Below are 21,385 nucleotides of genomic sequence, written 5' to 3'. Positions count from 1 at the left end.
CTTCAGAGAAAAGCCCATTGTACAAGCGGTAGAACACAAGGAGGCAGTCTCTCCTTAGACTTAAAGCTTCAATACCGCTTAGTGAGTTTGGAATCAGCGACGATTCGTACGCCTTTGGACTAAGTCAAAGGGTCCAAGCTGGCATGCATAAGAAATAAATACAAAAAGAGAAGACGTTATGGGGTGGCCATATATGCCGTATAATATCAAAGTGTGCCCTATAAATGGTCAATAAATAATTTTTATCTTTGTAGGTATACCAACGAGATCTTTTTTTTTTATTGAAAATTGAACAAAAATTATAACATTATAAGTACCTTGCTGGACAAAGTACGGAATATCCACATCAGAGGAAGTTATAAGATCGCGCCCATAATCGACAAGGTTAAAGAACGCCGCCTACGATGGTATGGACATGTACTCCGCCGCCCTGAAGACCATATGGTACGAGCTGCCCTGAGCATACCCACGACAGCGCGAGGCGCCGGAAGACGGCCCGCCACCTGGTTGACGACGGTCCAGAAGGACCTAAAAGAGATAGGAATAGACAACACCGTAGCCCAAAACCGGGAACAGTGGAAAATGCAGACAAGGAGAGCCGACCCCAGATGATGGGATAAGGCTTAGGACAAGAAGAAGAAGAAGATAACATTATAAGTACCTTAATCTAATGTTCGCCAAACTGTGAAACAGTTTGTTGGCGGTGCGCTCTAAAATAATCTTAAACTAAATAGGCACACTAGAATTAAGTAAACTACAGTAGTCTGTTTCTGTCTGTCTGTGTCTGTTTGTGTCTGTGATCTGTTTTGGTCTGGTAACTTATTATACGTTTTGTAAATAAAACATATTGGTGAAAAGCTTTAAATTTAATAAAACGTCACCAATAATGAAAATAACGTTCCCATTTTATTACAAAATATCAATGCCATAAAACAAAATTAACGATCGGTTACAAATATATAGCAGTATAAATAACTATTCGCCCAAAATGTATTCAATGGATCAAGTTGATATATTTGCTATAGTTGATTAATATCTAATATTGTCTTCGGTTACCGCGATAGTTACTCATGAAATAAAACTATGAAAACGTATATTGAATTTATAATACATCCCGACGTTTCGAACCCTTTACAGCGTTCGTGGTCAACGGGTGATAAATTCAATATACGTGATATAATCCGTTTTCATAGTTTTATTTCATGATTAATATCTGTTAACTTCGCGGTATGAAAATAACTTATATAGCATTACATACATATCTTAATTAAAGGTTGACGAATAATTAAAGTAAGTAACAAATAAAACTCCGATTGAAAGTTATACATGTCTTGAGAATGTTTTACATTTAAAAATATAACAAATTGAATTGCATTTTAATCAAAAAGCGTTATAACACTACAATAAGACAAAAGGCTGTAAAAAATCTACAGACATCATAAATAGAAAGACCCAATAATGCCACATAATACAAAAAGGCCACTTTCAATGTAGTACTTTAGCAATTTATTGGTAAACAATATTTTGAAATCGAAGAAATCACGGTAAACAACAAAAGACCCATAATTAAAAACTCAACGAAACGCCTTCACTCGATACAATAGCATATTGTTTTTCCAAACGTTTTTTTAGGGTTCCGTACCCAAAGGGTAAAAACGGGACCTTATTACTAAGACTCCACTGTCCGTCTGTCTGTCACCAGGCTGAATCTCATGAACCGTGATAGCTAGATAGTTGAAATTTTCATACATGATCAATTTCTCTTGCAGCTATAACAAAAAATACTAAAAACAGAATAAAATAAATATTTAAGTAGGGCTCCCATAAAACAAACGTGATTTTTTTTGCTGTTTTTTGCGTAATGGTAACCCTTCATGCGCAAGTCCGACTCGCACTTGGCCGATTTTATTTTATATGTTTTCTAAATTGAAAACATTTCTCATTCCATCGTCCAGGATTAAATGGCGATTGGCTTTCGCGATTGCACAGATCCCATTTCCCTATCGCAGTACGGGGACCTCAATTTAACACAACGCCGGATGAAATAGACGAATACGCCGATTCTAAACACCCTAAAATCACCCTTATATAGACGATATAAGGTAGAAATGATCTGATAGGATCGCTGTCGCGGAAATGCCACTGATGATGAAAAATTGCAAGGACGTTGGTTAATGTCATTTGCAGGAAATTTTGGATGTTCGAGTGTTGGGATTACTCAAGTCATAACTTATCACGCAAGTAATAAAATTTAGATAACTTTTTTGTGTAGATATTGCTTTTCATGATAGGGGATGTATGATATATTTCACTCAAGTTTTACAACTTGGGGTTCTCAATTTCAGCGGGAACTTCTTATTGTTACCCAATCACAAAAGAACAAAATTAAAATAACAATGAGTTGCCAAACATCAACATCAAACATTTATGTCAGAAAAAATGCCACAGGGGCACTTTTACATGTAATTTTTTTTCAAGCAATACAAATTACAAAAAAAAAAAATACAATTATGGAATCAATGAAATATTAGATACTTTATTACAACAAAAAACACGACAAATACAACAGAGTACAAAAATTATTTAGAGATGTAAAAGTCTAAGTGTCAGAGATAAAACATATATGGTTGACGACCGGTCTGGCCTAGTGGGTAGTGACCCTGCCTGTGAAGCCGATGGTCCTGGGTTCGAATCCCGGTAAGGGTATTTATTTGTGTGATGATGAGCACAGATATTTGTTCCTGAGTCATGGACGTTTCTATGTATGTATAAGTATTTGTATAAGTATTATATATATCGTTGTTGAGTACCCACAACACAAGCCTTCTTGAGCTTACCGTGGGACTTAGTCAATTTGTGTAAGAATGTCCTATAATATTTATTTATATATTATACTTAGATATGTACAGGGTCTCCAAGACTTGAATTCTTATATAAGTAATTAACACAAAAAATAAGTAATTAAAAGACAAACAGACTAGAACCGAATGAAGTGTTTCACGTTAATGCCACTCAAAAGTAAAGTTACATACTTATATCTAACTTATAACATAAAATGTAGCCCATGTAAGCTTAAACATACCGGTCTCGATAAACAGCACCCGTTCACGAGTATGACACGGATCTCAGCCATCGCCTCCCTCAACCTTCATTCGGGAAAGTGCCGATCCGATCAACGACGCCACCGTAAGCAAAGACTTAGTTTCAAGTTATGGTGACCACCATTGTAGTGACCATTCAAGTCAGCTTTAGCCTAAGGAGTTCCGATATCCTTCTAAATGGACAAATTCAAATTGAATTTTGAATTCTTATGGAACTAGGAAAGATTCCGAATTCTAATTTCCAAAATGTCTTTGTACGGTGATCGTTAACAATTTTGACGCATTTTCGTAGAATTATAGCGTAAAGTTCCAATCTCGGGATTCGCAGAACGAAACCTCAAATAACACCGGACTAAAAAAATGGACAAACGCTGCCGCACTGCAGTTACTTTGAGAATAAAACTTTTAATCTGGACCATCATTTTGTTTGCAAAAAAACTGTGGGCTTGCAATTAAAACCGGCAGACTTAGCCGGTTTAATTAAAGTTGTCGCAATCGATCTGCTTTAGAAGAAGGTAGGGTAGGGTTTGACGTATGGACTATGTTAAGTTAGACATATCTAAAATAATTCAATGTTTTAAGAATAATAATAACTGCATCAATAAATTGCTCTGATATTTAGATTAAGGTAATATTTAAAACTTGACAATTTAAAAGTACTTGTTGCTAGGCCTATTTGAATAAAGAATATTTTGAGTTTGAGTTTGAGTTTATGGTAGTACTACTTTTGTCACACTTTAGTAAATTGCAATTACCGTCCTGTACATTTGGAGGATAAATACTGGAATAAAATGTATGTGTGGAAAATTTCGAACAAGAAAAGAATTAAAATAAATAAAATAATTTGGAGGATATACTCGTATTTCTGAGCAAAATCAATTAAATTTTAAAAACTAAAATTAAAAACTAAACTTAAAAATAAACTATAAATAAAAAATTTGCCCCAAATCAGTACAGTCTATTGGCAGCGTGCCCAGAAGGCTGGCAGCATTGCCACGTTGTATGGCAATGCTGATCCGCTGTGCTAGATATGAACCAGCCCTCTGGTCACGCGTCAATTCTACTAACCTGCGGCTACATTCCTTAAAAACTCTATGGGCACTTTCCCCCCAAGGCCCCATAGTTTCAACCCCAAACGGCTCAAATATGCAACCACTATTTATGGTTACATACTTGCGCCGCTTGAGGAGCTCGGCCGAATTGGCAGCCGAACCAGCCTTCACTGCGGTGCCATGGAGATGGGATAGCGCTAAGGTAAATTTGGAGGATAAATACTGGAATAAAATGTGTGTGTGGCAAATTTCGACCAAGAAAATAATTAACTTAATAAAAAAACCCATGAAATAAAACTATGAAAACGGATTATATCGCGTATGTTGAATTTATAATACATCCTGACGTTTCGAAACCTTTACAGCGTTCGTGATTAACGGGTGACTGAGGAAAAACTACAAAGTTCAAAAACACCCACATACAAAAAAAAACTGATAAATATTGCACGCTTGCATGTGTATTGGAACATCTCCATACTGTATCAATGCAAATAAATAATTTCTGATTCTGATTCTGACTCTGTAAAAAGTTATGCGTGGCCATGCAAAAATTTAAACGAAAAGCATGACTACGTGAATAGTAGCGGATGAAACAACGCGTCAACAATGGTTATTTGTTTTACAAGGGGGCAAAATTGTTGTTTAACATTTCGTGCTAATATTGATACCAGAGCAAGCGAGATTCAAAAGGAAATTGAACCCTGAGCGTTGCGAGGGTTTCAAGGCACGAGGGTAAACAAATTTTGCCACCGAGTGAAACACAAAAATTTTCACCACACCAACACAAGGAAAATACTAACTGTAAAATATCAAACAAAATCAAAGCAAATCAATTCAAAATGAATGTTATTAGATATCATTTCGAGTCATCATTTAAGTCAATTCTATCAGCCAACATAAGGAAACTACTCAAAACTTGTATTTGATTACTTTGCCCCACATGTGGATAAAATGCAACTTTCTCATCAGCTTTTGAACAATCAAGACAGCCTTTACCAGCTGGTGTGGTGAAAAAGTATTTGCCTCCCTTGAATACTTTCCAAATGGAGACATAATATGTTGCGACTTTGAGTCGCTTTCAAAAGTATCTGCAACAGTTTCATTGTTAAATACAATATATTAAAACGGGTCATTCACGTATTTTAAATCGAAAAACGCTCGACATGTTTCACCGTCCCTGCCGCCGCGGCGCCCGCGCCGTGTCATCGGGCGCGGAGGGCGGCGGCCCGCAGTCTGCGCCGCGCCGGTGCACCAACGCAAGCTCCTGTTGACACTCCTTGGTACGGAGTGAGACATGTCGAACGTTTTTCGACTTAAAGTACGTGAAGAAGCGGGTCAGCTTTAATATTGTTTAATATGTCTGTGTCTCACGGAAGTTTTTTTGTTGAAGTTTCATTGTTCTATATTATAGAGCAGGCGCCGGCAACTGGCGGCCCGCGAGCCTCCTTGGCTATTTTGTATGTAATTTTGACAAACGACAATACCTGATTAAGTCATAAATATGAACAAAGTGCGGCCCGCGCCAATTTCGTTAACCCCTATGTGGCCCTTGGCTGCTAAAAGGTTGCCGATTCCTGTTATAGTCATATTTCTAAAGAGATAAATATCAGAGATTGGTATTTAGATACGTTTGACGCATAGTCTGGACTATAACCGCAAAAATTGAAGTAAATTTCAAGCAATTACGCCTTAATTGAAGTAAAAGCGGAAGATGCCCGAAATTTGCAAACTTCGGTATTCGCGGTAGGCCCCCTGAATCCCCTGATACGCTACTTTTGATGCTGACTTAAAAAGTTCCGTTTACCTTCTATGGTAGCAAAGATTAGATCCGGTTGCAATCTCTGGAGCCCGGGCATTTCCCCAGAAACCCAATTAAGAGATTTCGACCCCACGCCTATATAATCAAAAACAACCTCCGAAACGTATCTTAAGAAAACCGAAAAGACCAGCGACAGCGAACCAAAAAGACAATCAACCTAATGAAACTCGCATCTCGATCGTCCCAAACTTGGCTGTAATAATCCCAGTTAAAGCCCATAATCGCGGAGTTATTGAAAAACAATCAGACCAGCGCATCGGCCATCTTAATCGGGGAGTTCTTAAGCCAAGTTCTGATACGAAAATTTTCACGAAACTCAATTAGGGCCTTCTCAATACTTTAATTGTCTTGCTAATGAATTGGCCAAGTTCTATCGACGTCCGGAATGATTGGCCGGAGGACAGGAAGACAGGTCTGCAATGAGCGATGGATAAACTTTTAATTATTGGATACGTTTCAGGTTCGGGTGAAGGTTTATGAAAAATTGAATTTAGGTTTGAGTATCAGGTGCCGTTTAATTTTGAGTGAAATCTGTTTAAGATTGGTTTGATCGAATTAGTTTAAGAAATTAGATATAAAGTCTCATCTACCTAAATTGTAAGTTAAATACCTGCTTCCTAAAGCCATGATTTAAGGATTCACATTAAAAATCATCCATAATCAAACTCAGCAGGCTACAGAATGCCACAATATTAGCTATAGGTACTCGTATCTAAATAAGACCATCGGTGTAGGTACAGTAATTGCTTAAAATCTGCCCTAAATGAATAAAAAAACGTTCACATACAGAATACCTACTTATTTCTATTTTAGTTATTATTCTTTCAACCTTCCACGATCACGTAAATGTAAAATTAACCGTCTATTTTTATCGAAAAGTATTCAAGTAGCTACTTTATATAACTAAGAAAATGTGCACTGAATAAAATCGTCCAAGTTCGCAGCATGACGGCGAAAATATCCGCCACACGAGACTTCACAACACAATGTTGCGAAAAATAAATGTTTTGAAAACGGAGATGAGGACACTTGACTGTAACCGCTTTAACTGAAGCATACTTAACAAGACTTTTAAGTGAACTGGTTAAGATTTCTATTCAAAGTATTAAATTGCATCTTTTTAGTATCTATGTTTCCGGGAATGGTTTTCAAAGCTATGCAAATGCAGCCTTTTCTGTAGTCGCATTACCAGACACATTTCGCAAAATAATATACGTAAATAACTAATCAACGTTTTAGCTTTTCTAATTAATGTTTACAGTATGTAATTTAGCAAACCAATTTGTCAATAGAAAAAGGTGCGAAATTTAAAATGTAACTACTTATATGGGAAATAGTATTAACGAATAAGTATATACGGATGTGGAAAAGCATTTTTGTACACTTTGATTTTAATTGTTTAGGCAAAAGAACCGACTGACTGAGACCGAGACTCCTATGAGTGCGAGCGAAAATGATCAGGTAGTTGAATGATCGGAGCATTCTGAGCAACCGGTGCAAGACAATAGTGAGGAAGTCTCGTCGGGCTCATCGCCTGCTCCTCAGCCTGGATGTAACTTAAGACCTAGGCTTAAGAAAATTAATTATAAGGTTTAGCAAGTAATTAAGTAATTTGTTGTAATTGTTCCCTGATTCCCAAATTAAGTCGGGAGGAGTTGATATGTACGTATGCATGTCTATGTGTGCGCGCGCGCATCCCGATACATTACACATACATAAGTCAGTAATAAACCAGCTGTGCATCGGTATGAGTGCGTTTCATTGCTCCCCACTCTACCCACAAATATCTCAGTGTATTTTAATATTGAAGTTAATTTTAAATCTCAAAAATATAATAATCACAAACGATCATTAAGAAAATTCAGAAACATTTCTACGAAACTCGACGTTAGCACTGCAATTAAATCTTCTAATTAAAAGTAGGGATACATATATTATTTTGATTTTCAATATACTTGAGTAGGTACAAATTAATTATAATATCTAATGGAAAATGTATACAAGTAATAATGAGAAGGATCCTCGTTTAATTTCAATTACTTACGCTTTTGAACCGTCGCCGTATTAGCCGTTATTATATTACCTTATAAATATTAATTTAGGGCGTAATTGTAATTAACAAAGGCAGGCGCGCAGAAAGGTAGGATAAGAAGATGCGAAAATGCTGACCTGAAATAAATGTCAAATGCAAATAAAAGGGGGTAAGAGAAACTTAAAACTTGGGGGCAAGAAAAACCGTATGAGAAAAATCCTTCTGCGTAAGCATATTTATTATTTGTATCTCCTTGGATTTCACGGGCTTATTAAAAAAAAAGTAGAAAAAGTGAACAGTATAAACGGTCTATGAATTGAAGTTTGGGTGGACAATGAGACTTGGTTACTTATTGCAAAAACGTCCGGGCACCTGCCATAACAATGTTTTCACTAGCTATTAATGCATTAATTTAATTTTTAGCGTTAATTTCGTTTTAAATATCTTTTAGTATCTGTTTATTTTCCTACAATAGTTTATATTGCCCCATAGTTTATATTTATACTACACTATTATTCTTACTAACAGTGTCAGGTCCTCCTATGCTCAGTCCATATTTCTTCATTATTCCGATATTGCAAGTGATGCCAAGTGAATAGACTACCTCCTATAAATCCCGCATTATGAAACCTATTTGAAAGCTCGATTCCTCATCAGGCATACTAATAAAGTCCGAATACCACCGCATCACTTCGTGTCACAAATTTGTAGGTATACTAAAACAGCTTATATTTACTGTTGAAACTAACTTTTGATGTAATCTTTCATTTACGCATGCACAGATCAAAGTGGATGCAAGATGAGCGTTCGCACTCTTATACTTATTTTTTTATTATAGCCATTTATTTCCGATCCTTGGGTACAACGGTTATTAAATTGATATTATCATTTATTTTTGTAAACTATGAAATATCCCGCAGTTCGGTGTGCATTTTGGTATAGGCCTCCTCCAACCTTCTCCACTGTACTCTGTCCTCCGCAACTCTGGATCAGTAAGGCCCCAAGCAGGGGTCGGAAACCGGTATTATTACGTTCTTTTTCGTTCTTTTGTTTATAATTTCATTTTTAATGGGACGTTTTAATAATGCAAAATTGTTTTCTAAATACATGATTCAGTCCTACGTAATGAGCATAAAAAAATTCTAAATATTGGGCTATTTCGGAGTTTTAAAAAAATACCGGTTCCGAGCCCTGGCCCCAAGGTTAAGTGGATATCATCTATATAATCTTGTTTTTGGACGTCTTTGTTTTCTACTTCCGTCTCTTGGGAACCATAGGGTAACTTGTTTTCTCCATTTGTTTAATTTGCATCTCAGCATGTGTCCTGTCCACCCCCACTTTAGATGGTCCTATACTTAATTACTATGGGAGCGAATATATGCGCTTACTTACCTTTCGTGTCGAAAGTGTGACAGTTCATTTTTGTATGGCGTAGCTGTCACGTAAAATGTTTGTAGACCTTTTTTGGAAGTTTAGTTTTTTATTTTATTTGCAAATGTATCATAACATAAAAATACGGCACTTAAAACACATTTATACAATTATTTTTTTAATTAATCCCAAAAAAATATTCTATCTATATTCTTTCTATTTGTGTGTGCTAACGAATAAATTATATCTATTCTATTCTATTCTATTCTATTCTATTCATATGAGACTTGAAGAAACATCATTCGACGCGAGCCGTCTACAAGCGCGGGTTGTCTTAAATGCTCAATCTACTACTAAGTGATCAACGAAGCATTTTGAATTTTATTGCAAACAGCTAGTTCCTTGAGTAAATATGCATGTTATGTTTGAGCTCCGCCAGTTCTTTGTGCAATTTTCTGTACCTCGCCGTGCTGTGCGTATTTACATTTTGCATGAATAATGTTTAAACTTTCAAGCACTTACCTGTGCGAATTTCAATATTCTATATTTCTTTATTTCAATATAAGTTCCTAAATTTATATGTAGATTGTTATCATGTTCTAAAGGAAAGTTATGTGGAACACCCAAGTTGCGTGGAACACCAAAGTTGTGTGAAACATCCAAGTTGAGTGGAACACCCAAATTTTTAAAGAGCAACTTGCAGTATTTTGGGAGGAACAAATTAGGTAGAGTTAGACCAATCTCAAATCAATCTGTCGCGGCTGAGCTTGTCGTAGTTGTCTCGCTTCCACGCAACGCAACGATTTTGATAGCATACGCAGTGCAAGCATTTATCATAATTTCATAAAAAGATTTACGTTTAAAATAAAACTAGCACTGCATTGGTCTAACTCTAGGTACGGAGGTTTGACGTTGAAATCAGTTTTCTATTTTCCATAGACATTGAATTTGTAAACAGATAAAGCTACCATTACAGGGTGGCTTAAAAATATGTTGACAGTTTTTTTACTGTGCATCATATTGATGATAATTTTAAAAAACGTTTGCAATTTGTATTATTACTGAACGTAGACCTTATCTCGACGAGATAGGATCTACGCATGGTCAGCTGATACTGTCTCGCAAGACAGATTTAAGATACCTACGTATAAGTATGTTTCTAATGCTATACTTAACTGGTTACTTAATTTTTAGTGTACCTAATATTGCATTCGGTAACCGCGATAGTTACTCATGAAATAAAACTATGAAAACGGCTTTGTCGCGTATATCTTTACTTGAAAATTGTAGTTGTATTGTATAACTAGCCTCATGAACCGATTTTGCATGTACAACCAGCCTTAAAGTTTATAGTTTACTAGCTTTTGCCCGCGACTTCGTCTGCGTGGACTTAGTAACCCCAGCTAGAGTAAGAATAGCGCCTGGAGAAAATCTTATAGCAATTATTCAATTTGAGCATATTATGCACACAAACTAGCAGACACTTCATTAATTATCTCAATACCACCCCGCTTTTTACTTTCTTAAGGGATGATTTTCGGGATAAAAACTATCCTATGTCCTTCTCAGGGACTCAACCTATTTCTATACCAAATTTCATCTAAATCGGTTCAGCGGTTTAAGCGTGAAGAGGGAACACACAGACAGACAGACAGACAGATAGACTTTCGCATTTATAATATTAGTATGGATTATGGTCCATTATTTTTGTATGTGGGTATTTTTGCTCATTGTAGCTTTTCTTCATTCACCCGTTGACCACGAACGCTGTAATAGTTATTTACGATACAAGTGCGGAAAAGAGGAAATTCGAAACGAGTGGTGATAAATTAAAATACGACCGCAGGGAGTTGCGAATTACCTATTCGCACGTGTATCGTACAACGTTTTACAGTGCATATGGACCTTTAAACTTCCGACATATGCACGAAAAGTGCTCTTTACGTGCGAGAAAGTAGCACCATATGTACTGTAAAGGGTTTAAAACGTCGGGATGCAGTATAAATTCAATATACGCGATATAATCCGTTTTCATAGTATTGTATTAGTGTACATATTTAGTTGAAGATTATTTTAGAGCGCACCGCCAACAAACTGCTTCACAGTTTGGCGAAACATTAGATTAAGGTACTTACAATATTGTAATTCTTGTTATATTTTCAATATAAAAAAAAATTGTGTATCAAAGCTAAAGGAGAATATTTTGAAGATAATACCTATACCTACTTTATGTTTCAGTAAAATTATTGTAGTTTTGATTTTTTTAAAGGAAAAATTATTCTAAAAATTAGTTATCAACATATTTTTGGGACAGCCTGTAAAGTAATAAAGAAAATGTTGTTATATTTATTCTTATTGATATTTGATCACAAATATTTTAGTGATTTTTTTATTGGATTAGTAGGAAAATATGCCAAAGAACCTTTATTTAAGGCTGTAGCTAAGTTCAGTGTTCTTGTAAACTAGTGCGGTTATAAAATCTGTACAACCCCACTAACTGCTAGAGGTTTGCTCATAGTATTTTATCTAAACTGCAGTTTTCTTTCCACTTTGCCGGGAAGCAATCTATTTACAGCACTTAATCTCGGTGCAAGAGTTTTGTTGCCCACGATTAAAAGTTTCTGCATAAATCGAGCTAGATGGCGCTTTACGATACTGCTATGTAGAGATTCACTCTTGTAAGTATACCGTGTGGAAGGTAAAAGGCGAAATTGTTCTGAAGACTTGTGCATTTACTGTTATAGTTTAATAGGAATGAAAGTTGTGTGTAAAAAATATACTGCAGGCATAAAGTTAGGAAACACGTACGGGTATATTAAAGAATATGAAAAACTGTGAAAAGAAGGCATGTTATGAAAAATACCTTATAAATGAAATGACGAAAGATGTGAATACATTTTTATATGATCTTTTCATGTGTTCATTTTTGTAAAATTGAACAAAAGAAATAAAACTATGAAAACGGATTATATCGCGTATATTGAATTTATACGCGATATAATCCGTTTTCATAGTTTTATTTCATGACTTTCATGAGTAACTATCGCGGTAACCGAAGACAATATTTTGAAAAGAAGAACTTAAGAAGAGCCCTCATTTATGTAGCAAGTTTAATAACTTAATACCGGGTGTTTCCTGTAACAGGAGCATTAAATTAAACTGGAGACTGTACTCCTCAAACTGACCAACATTTGTTTAGCAACTTTTAAAAATAACGTGTTTTGATTTTCATTTCACTTTAAAGTTTATTCTAAGACGAAATATAATGCAAAATTTGTAATGTTTTAAGGGTGATAAGCAACGTCAAACACAGATGGCAGCGTACATTGAAATAATATTTAATTAGTATGAAAAAAGTTATAATCTAAAAATTTCATAATTTTAAAAAGTTGCTGAATAAGTGTTGGTCAGTTTGAGGAGTACAGCCTCCAGTTTAATTTATTGCTCCTGTTACAGGAAACACCGTATATGTACCTGCAATAATATCTTACACAACGAAGACCGCAAAAATATCTAACACGATCTTATTTGTGGAGCCATAAGAGCGTGTCACATATTTTTGCGGCCTTCGAAGAGTAACATATTAAACTGAAATAAATGTCATATCATATACGAAGGAAAAAATGACCAAAGCCTCCAAGTGTCCAGAGCTGGAATCGAACCAGCGTCCCCCGTTTACCGGACAGGTGCCTGAAACCGCTCGGCTATCCGGTCACGGTGGAATGGGTCAAAATTTCCAAGTATATGACAATTTCCCGAAGGCTTGTGAATGATTGAATGAAAACACATGATTAGTTAATTGACTTACTTGTCTTATTTCAGTTTCAACGCCGTTGGACAGGAAGTGTGTTTGTTTCAGGTTAGGTGCTAGCAGTTGCCTGTGGACAAAAGAAAAAAAGTTAGTGTTTAAATAACATTTTTTTTTTTTATAAACTGATCGGCGATTGGCCCTAGTCACACCTGATGGAAAGTGAAGACAGGGCCTAAGATGGAGCTCACCGGTTCAGTAACAGCCTAATTATATAGGGAGGCAGCAGTGGAGGAGATAAATTACAAGTGCGTACTTAGAATGCAAGAGATTTAATTAAAAGATTACATTTATATCTTAATCTAACGAGTTGTCCTAAGACCCGATGTTAGGTGTCAAAAAGGCCCGGAGTGAGCTTGCACTTCCGTTTTATTAACACGGTTGGGACGATTGCCCAATATCGATGATCCGCGGCGCGGCCGCGGGGTGGCTGCAACGTAACGTGCTGACGTGGGCGCATACGCAGGCGTGATGCAGTGCAGGTGACGCGACGCTGTGACGTATATCGATGACGTAGCCGTGCCGTGGTGCAGTGTGCGAGGTGCGTGCGTAACACCTCCCCTCTAAGTAGAGCATCTATTTGCTAGGTTTACTGCGAATGTTGCGGCTTTCTGTAGCTCTAATTCTTCTGGTTTATTTATGTTAATTTTTGTGGTAGCTCGATATCTCCGATATACTATAAAGGCTGTTGCGCTTGCTCCGAGTAGTATGATAAGGTATAAGGGTATTGTAGTATGGTAGAAACTTGGGGATAAGACTTCGTTAATTTCGATCGGTTTCTCCATGGACAGCTTTTGTTCAATAGCCTCGAGGTTCTTTAAGTTGATGGAGCTCATTTTCAGGATAGCGTTTGAATTTTCGTGTTTACTTTCCAGTGGTATTGACATTATTTTCAGTGGTTGGCCGCGAATCTTGTTGTTTATATTTATTATTGTGAAATGTGGAGACCTTATAGAGCAATGTTGTGGTATGGTCGCGACGTAGCTTCCTTTTAATATAATATGTTGTTCCTGTTGGCAGCTGGTTTTAATTTTGGTGGGAAGCGGGAAAGTTATGGCGTAATGTTGATCGTCCAGCTCTAGCAGAGCCTCCTTTGTCAGAGAGATAGGCGTGGTTACACACGTTTCATCTATCTCCTGAGAGTGAATGAGTTTCTGGATACAGTCTTGGTCAGTGCGTATTTGATGGCTGAGTTTTTGTTCGCAGATGTACCAGTCGCCAGATTTGGGGCATTCTGCCTCCGTGTACACATATTCTACAGAGTTGGTTGCTATGAAAGGATATGGAGGGATAAGGATTCGCCGGTTTTTTTTGGTAAAGGACATAACTTGTACAAATCGAATGAGCCTTGGTAAGTAATTGGTACCTTTAGGACAACTACTAAGTTATTCTTAGAAAAATAAGAACCTATATTAATAAAATTATAATATTCCCTTATATCTAAATCTAAAATTTGATCCTTTCCATAGATTTCGTGTAATGTTTTAATCATTTGTTTAAGTGCATTAACGCTTAAAATCGAGTGGTGCACGTAACTTAGTCTACTAAAAGCTAATATATTTTCTATGCGTAATAATTCTAAATACAAGTCATTGACGTTTTCATTAATAATGCTGAACAATTGCGTTAAGTGTGCATATTCTAATGATTGAATGGTGCTGTTTTTCAAGTTCAATAGTCCATTATTTAAAGTTCGCTGATTGCTAGACAATGTAGATAAAATTTTGTTTTGTTCAAGAATCCAATTTTTACATAAGCTTATGTGCTCATTAACTGTTTTGGATATTTTACCTTCATTATTTCTGAGCATTTTAATGGCGTGATCATACTTTATGGCATCATTATAATCTAAGTTACCGCTTATACTTTTTATGACTGAACCTAGTGGATTTATGAGCCCTCGACGTACCCTTTTGCTAGAAAAAGTACTCAACTGCGCCGAAGCCTTTTCAAGCTTAGAATACAAATATTTTATATGAAATTTAAAGAAATTAAAGGAATTGTTTGTTAAAGAATTACTTGCATTAGTAAGTTGGGCTCTGATTAGGTCAATGTTGTTTTGGAGGTTGTCAATGTCGATACTTTGTAAAAATGTGTGAAAATGAGATACAACTTTGGTGGGTCCCATTTTAAATGGTACGAGTCCGGGTCCATTTTCATAGCTTTCAAGTCGGATCTCTTGAGCTAGGGCCAGGTTGATGCAGGTCCACGTCAGTAGTAGGGGCCTGTAACAATTGAGATTTACAAACTTTTTTAAGTCGGGACTTTGGGACGGGGCCTCGTTTTTTTGAAGTGTATATATGAACAGGTAAGTTTTCTGTGACCTTGTCGTGCGTGTATCTAGGAGCTAGCTTTTGTCTGTCTGCTGTAGGGTTCCGTATATATATCTCTTGGTCGGGGGAATAGTCAATTGTCGGGTCTCTATTTCTATTTATTCTCTCCATGTTAGATTCTCGCTGGGTCAAAGAAGTATTATGTACAAGATCGTATACAGTTTTCATTTTATTTCGATGCTCGTTTATGTAGTTTTGTATTAATAGTTCCGTTGTGTCTATGTCGATCGGGTCTCGTGGGTCAAAATGTCCAGTAATTAAATCAAAGGGCCTACATTTTGTTAAACTATGTATTGAACTGTTGTATGCTAACAAAGCGTAAGGAATTAAATGTTTAGAATGTTGGTCCCGATTTTTCAATTTAAGTATCCTTAAATGTTCTAGGATAGTTGAGTGGAATCTTTCTAATAATCCATTCTCGTTTGGTGCGTTAGCTGCGATTTTATGGTGGTTTACTTTGTGAACTCTTACAAATTCGGCTAATAATTGGTTTGAGAACTCGGTGCCTTGGTCCGTTATCAAGGTTAAAGGTAACCCATGATGCGTACAATAGTTTAATAGAGCTTTCACTATACTAAGTGCTGTACCATCTGGTAATCGATATGCCTGCGCATATTTAGTAAAAGAGTCTATTATTGTCAAGTATTTAGTATTTTCAACGGTCAAAGTGTCAGCATGTATGATTTCGAAAGGTTTACTTGCAGGCGGCACTACCTGGAATTGTGGATGAGTTGGATTACGTTCGTATTTTGCTTGTCCGCAAACAATACACTCATTTATGTACTTGGAAATGCTGTCGCGCATTTTCGGCCAGAAATGTTTATGTGACAATGCTAAGTATGATTCATTTATACCACGGTGGTTTGTTTTGCCTTCGTGGTAATTCCGAATTTTTTCTTGTTGTCTTTCGTAACCGTTGATGTTTTCTATTTCTGATTTTACTAATATTAATTTCATGGATGAATTTTGAAAAGTTTTTTGAATTATAGGAACTATAGAATACATTTTTTCTATAGGTTGAACTAATATTGCGGTGCGGTATTTAGGATTAACATGCTTAGTAATTAAGTTGACTAATTCCTGTTCCAAATTTCCTTCGTAGACCTCAATATATGTTCTTAAATGTGTCTCGAATGGTTTTGTTACAGTATCAGATATACGTGATTTACGATCGAGAATGCGGATAACTATTTGCCTAGTAAACTTATTTAGTGGCTCATCGGAAATTGGAATTTCTAAGATGGGACTCTCGTCACTAGTGTGGTTTGTTTCGGTCGGTCCGCTCTCTAATTCGTGGATATTAGGTATTTCGGGTGAATTTGCTATTATGGAGCTAACTTCGTTATGTATTTCTATACGTGATAAGGCGTCCGCGTTTGTATTTGATTTGCCTTTTTTGTATATTACTGTGAAATCATACTCTGACAGTTGCAGACTCCATCGGGTTATTCTTGCATTTGGTTCTTTGAGATTCATCATCCATTGCAAAGGTTTGTGGTCTGTTACTATTTTGAACTTACGGCCAAATAAATAAGGGCGAAAATAGCGGGTTGCATATACGATTGCTAACAATTCCCGTTCGATTGTGCTGTAGTTTTGTTCGCTACTGTTTAGTGTGCGTGATGCATATGAAATAGGTTTATCCGAACCTAAAGATCCTTGGGACAGTACGGCGCCAATAGCAACGTTAGAAGCGTCACTTCTAAGAATAAATTCCTTTGAAAAATCAGGATATATCAAAATAGGGTCATTCATGAGCAAAGTTTTACATTTTTCAAAGCATTCTACGTATTCTTGATTAATAGTTATACCTACACCTTTCTTCAAGCACTGCGTCAAGGGTTTCGTTATGCGAGCGAAATCTGGTATAAATTTCCTATAATAGCCAAGCAAGCCTAGAAACTGTTTAATTTGTTTCGTTGTTTGTGGTAAGGGGTATTTTTCAATTGCTGAGATTTTATCAGGGTTAGGTTTAACGCCGTTGGGGGTAATTATGTGTCCTAGATAAGGGGTTTCCTGTTTCATGAACTCAGACTTATCCATTTGAATTTTGAAATTAGATTCGCGTAATCTTTGAAATATTTTTTCTAGGTTGTTAATATGTTCTTGAAGGGAAGTGGAAAAGACTAAAATGTCGTCTAAGTAAACTAGACATATGGAATTTTGTAGGCCTTGTAGTACGTTATCCATTACCCGCTGGAATGTCGACGGGGCATTTTTTGTTCCCATTGGCATTCGAAGAAATTCGAAGTGCCCGTTTTCTACATTAAACCCGGTTTTGTGAATGTCTGATGGATGCATCTCTACTTGGTGAAAACCGCTGGCCAAATCTAAAGTTGTAAAGTATTGGCATTTGCCCAATTTGTCCAATATATCATTTATGTTAGGAATAGGATACTTGTCGTCTATAGTTTTGGCATTTAGTTTCCGAAAATCTACAACTAATCTCCATTTAACTTTTCCAGAAGCGTCCGCTTTTTTCGGAACGACCCAGATGGGTGCACTCCAGGCTGATGTTGAAGGTCGAATTATTCCCTGTTCTAACATTTTTGTAATTTGAGATTTAACTTCCTCCCTATGAATTTGTGGGTATCTATACGTCTTCGAATAAATAGGTATTTCATCTGTCGTCTTTATGCGGTGCTTTATTTGATTAGTAAACGTGAGTGGTTCATCTTCAACATAAAATACGTCGGCATATTTAGTACAAAGTTGTTTTAAATTAGCTGTCTCTTCTGTGTTCAAATGATTTGTGCGCAATCGAGACAATACGTGATCGACACGTGAGAATTGTTGTGAGTCACCGCTATGGTAACACTCGGTCTCCGAATTAAATAACTCAACGCTAATCGGCTGAGTTAGCGTGAATATCATGTCGCGTGAGAAATTATTGCAAATTTCGACAGTGCTTTTGTTATTGTTTGCAGCACTTATGCAATTACTTACAATGCAATTGCAAAGTACCTGTTGTTCCACGAATATATCGCCACTTGGTATGTTTACTGGTACTTCAATTAATTGTGACGAATTTGCCGGTATTATTGTTTCGAGTAAGTTGACATTTCCGGAGGTATACATATATATGGGGTTGATAGACAATGGAGTTATCAACTGTCGGGTTCTGTAACTTATATCAGCTTGCCATAAATCAAGCAAATCGGACCCAATAAGGCCATCAAAATAATTGTGGAATTTGTACACGAATAACTTCAATGGTTCGCCATTGTTAAGTTCCGGGAAAGAAGGTATTGTTACCGAGTATTTGTTGATAGTTGAAGCATGTACGTTTGTAACAATAAATGGGTCGTATTGTAATGAGTATTGAGCGTAAAATTGCTTTACAGCTTTGGGGCTAAGAAAACTTTTATTTGCACCAGTGTCGATTAGTATTTTAAGAGGTGGGTTCCGTATTTGTATATAAGGTAATTGTTGCTGATTTTGAATGTTAATCTCTATCTTGGTGAGTTTTTCACAAGATCCTGGCAAAAAATCGAATCATTTATATTATCAGTATCGTAGTCAATTTGTTGTGGCTGTTCCGTAGTGTCAAAATTATCTAACGGTGGTAAAAATTGTTCTGGGGATTGGCACTCGTAGCTATTGTCATAATAATTGTTATAGTCATAGTCGCCGTCATAGTAAGATTGTGATTCGTGCATGTTCGCTTCGACTGTATTATTAGTATCATTACGTGAGGGCTGATTCCAGTTGTTTCTAGTTGGGGCTAGAGTACGGGCAACGGGGTGGCTTACACCGCTCATTGGTTGAGGATTATTTTGCTGCTGCTGGTGAGCTTGAGTTCTCTGCGGAATCCTAAATCCTGTGGACATATTCGAGCGAGGTAGCGCTCGGAGCATTTGCTGGGTCCTAGACGGGCCAGCTTGCTGCGGGTTATTATAGGGTCTAAATTGATAGGCGTTATTATTAGGTTGATGCTGCGGATTTTGCTGCTGCGGCTGGTGGTAGTTAATTGGGTAAGTATTAGAATTCGGTGAAAAGTTCTGCTTTTTGTTAGAAAAGTAAGGTTTCTGCGCAATTTCGTAGTTTTTGTTTTTATTTTGCAAATACATGACGTTAAGTTCTTTTTGTGCGAATTCAAGGGCTTGTTCCATCGAGTCGGGTTTCATACATCTCATACGAGATCCAAGGGGTTCAGAAAGACCTCTCAAGTACGTTTCTAAAGCAAGTTTTTTATACAACTCTCTTTTTGCTGTGATAGTGGTCTCTACAGTTTCGTGCAATTGAACATAAGTTACTATCGTACAAAGCATGTGCTGACATTTCTCATAAAATACCTGTGGTGTGTCCCTACCTTGCGTCATCATAGATAAATCTGTGTATAGTGCCGTTTCATCTCTACGATCGGAAAAGTTATTTATTAGAGAATCTCTAATCCCTGCCCAGGTACTAGGAATTCCGTTATTTGTAAGGGTTCGCGCTACGGAACCCGTAATTTTATTTAAGAGTCCATTTAAGACCGACAAATTATTTAATTCGTTCCCAGCCTCTGGTCTCACATATCTGGCAATTATTTGATCACATATATTTATAAATCTAACTAAAACATTAGGATTTCCATCGAATTCTGGAACAATCTTAAGGGCTTTAAAAATATCATTAAAATCATTGTTTGCCATTTCGTCTTCTTGGTCTACTTCAATAATATTATCTAAATTTCTAAGTAAATCAATGCGCTCGATGCGCCGAAACCTCCTATCCCTATCTCTAGACTGGGCGGAGTGGGTGAAAAATTTTTGGAAAAGGGGGAAATACACAGGAATGCAACCAAACCCTATGTGTACTCACCACCACATTTCACGTTTTCTTCTCTCTGTTCAAGCGCCAAGTAGATCTCCTCGTCTGTGCTGCTTGGGTTCTTTGTAGAGTCGATACACACGTAGATTCGTGCTCAGGACGGGATATCGATGCTAGATTTCGCGTACCGAATCGACTCGACTCACGACTGCGCCAATTATATAGGGAGGCAGCAGTGGAGGAGATAAATTACAAGTGCGTACTTAGAATGCAAGAGATTTAATTAAAAGATTACATTTATATCTTAATCTAACGAGTTGTCCTAAGACCCGATGTTAGGTGTCAAAAAGGCCCGGAGTGAGCTTGCACTTCCGTTTTATTAACACGGTTGGGACGATTGCCCAATATCGATGATCCGCGGCGCGGCCGCGGGGTGGCTGCAACGTAACGTGCTGACGTGGGCGCATACGCAGGCGTGATGCAGTGCAGGTGACGCGACGCTGTGACGTATATCGATGACGTAGCCGTGCCGTGGTGCAGTGTGCGAGGTGCGTGCGTAACAGCCTATTCACTCTTGTTTTTTTTATTTTTTTTATTTTTATATTACGTCGGTGGCAAACAAGCATAGTGGCCCGCCTGATGTTAAGCAGTCTCCGTAGCCTATGTACGCCTGCAACTCCAGAGGAGTTACATGCGCGTTGCCGACCCTAACACTCCTCTCCCTCGAGCTCTGGCTCTGGTGTTTTAAAGAGTACCGAGGTCATATTGATCAGGATAAAGATTGATCATCAATCGATTGATTGATTGGATCAGGATTGGTCATATTGGTCATATTGAGGATTGGATATACCTAATAAATAAGCTAGATGACAAGTTGTTATCATAGTATCAGTCGATCAGCCCGCGCAGCATGGTTCCCCTATCACTAAGGCCGTCACTTTCGCACTCACATACTTGTTAGAACGTGACAGGCATGGTGATAAGCGTACCGTGCTACGACCCCAGGTTTAATCTTTTGAGGATCAATTGTCTATATGGGATCCACTGCATTAAAAAATACAAAAGTCAGAAATGATAATCAGTCTGGCAATCAGTAGACTGAAACCATAGAGGT

General features: G+C 37.1%; 1 protein-coding gene and 1 long non-coding RNA gene across 11 annotated transcripts in view; one reads left to right on the top strand and one right to left on the bottom strand.

The window, feature by feature from the left end:
* The window catches only part of LOC134742269 (disintegrin and metalloproteinase domain-containing protein 11), a 784,213-nt gene that overhangs the window by 193,282 nt on the left and 569,546 nt on the right, over positions 1 to 21,385 (bottom strand). For all 10 annotated transcript variants that reach the window (XM_063675307.1, XM_063675303.1, XM_063675305.1 and 7 more), the window contains one exon: positions 13,184 to 13,253. In XM_063675307.1, the coding sequence (XP_063531377.1) occupies positions 13,184 to 13,253 (70 nt within the window). The remainder of the gene's footprint in view (positions 1 to 13,183; positions 13,254 to 21,385) is intronic.
* LOC134742286 (uncharacterized) overlaps positions 2,886 to 21,385 on the top strand; it is a 529,938-nt gene continuing 511,438 nt past the window's right edge. The window contains exon 1 of the long non-coding RNA XR_010127927.1: positions 2,886 to 2,957. This is a non-coding gene — a long non-coding RNA (uncharacterized LOC134742286). The remainder of the gene's footprint in view (positions 2,958 to 21,385) is intronic.

This window comes from Cydia strobilella, chromosome 6 (assembly GCF_947568885.1).
Source record: "Cydia strobilella chromosome 6, ilCydStro3.1, whole genome shotgun sequence".
Classification (NCBI taxonomy): Eukaryota; Metazoa; Arthropoda; class Insecta; order Lepidoptera; family Tortricidae; genus Cydia; species Cydia strobilella.
This window is presented reverse-complemented; position numbering and strand designations above follow the sequence as displayed.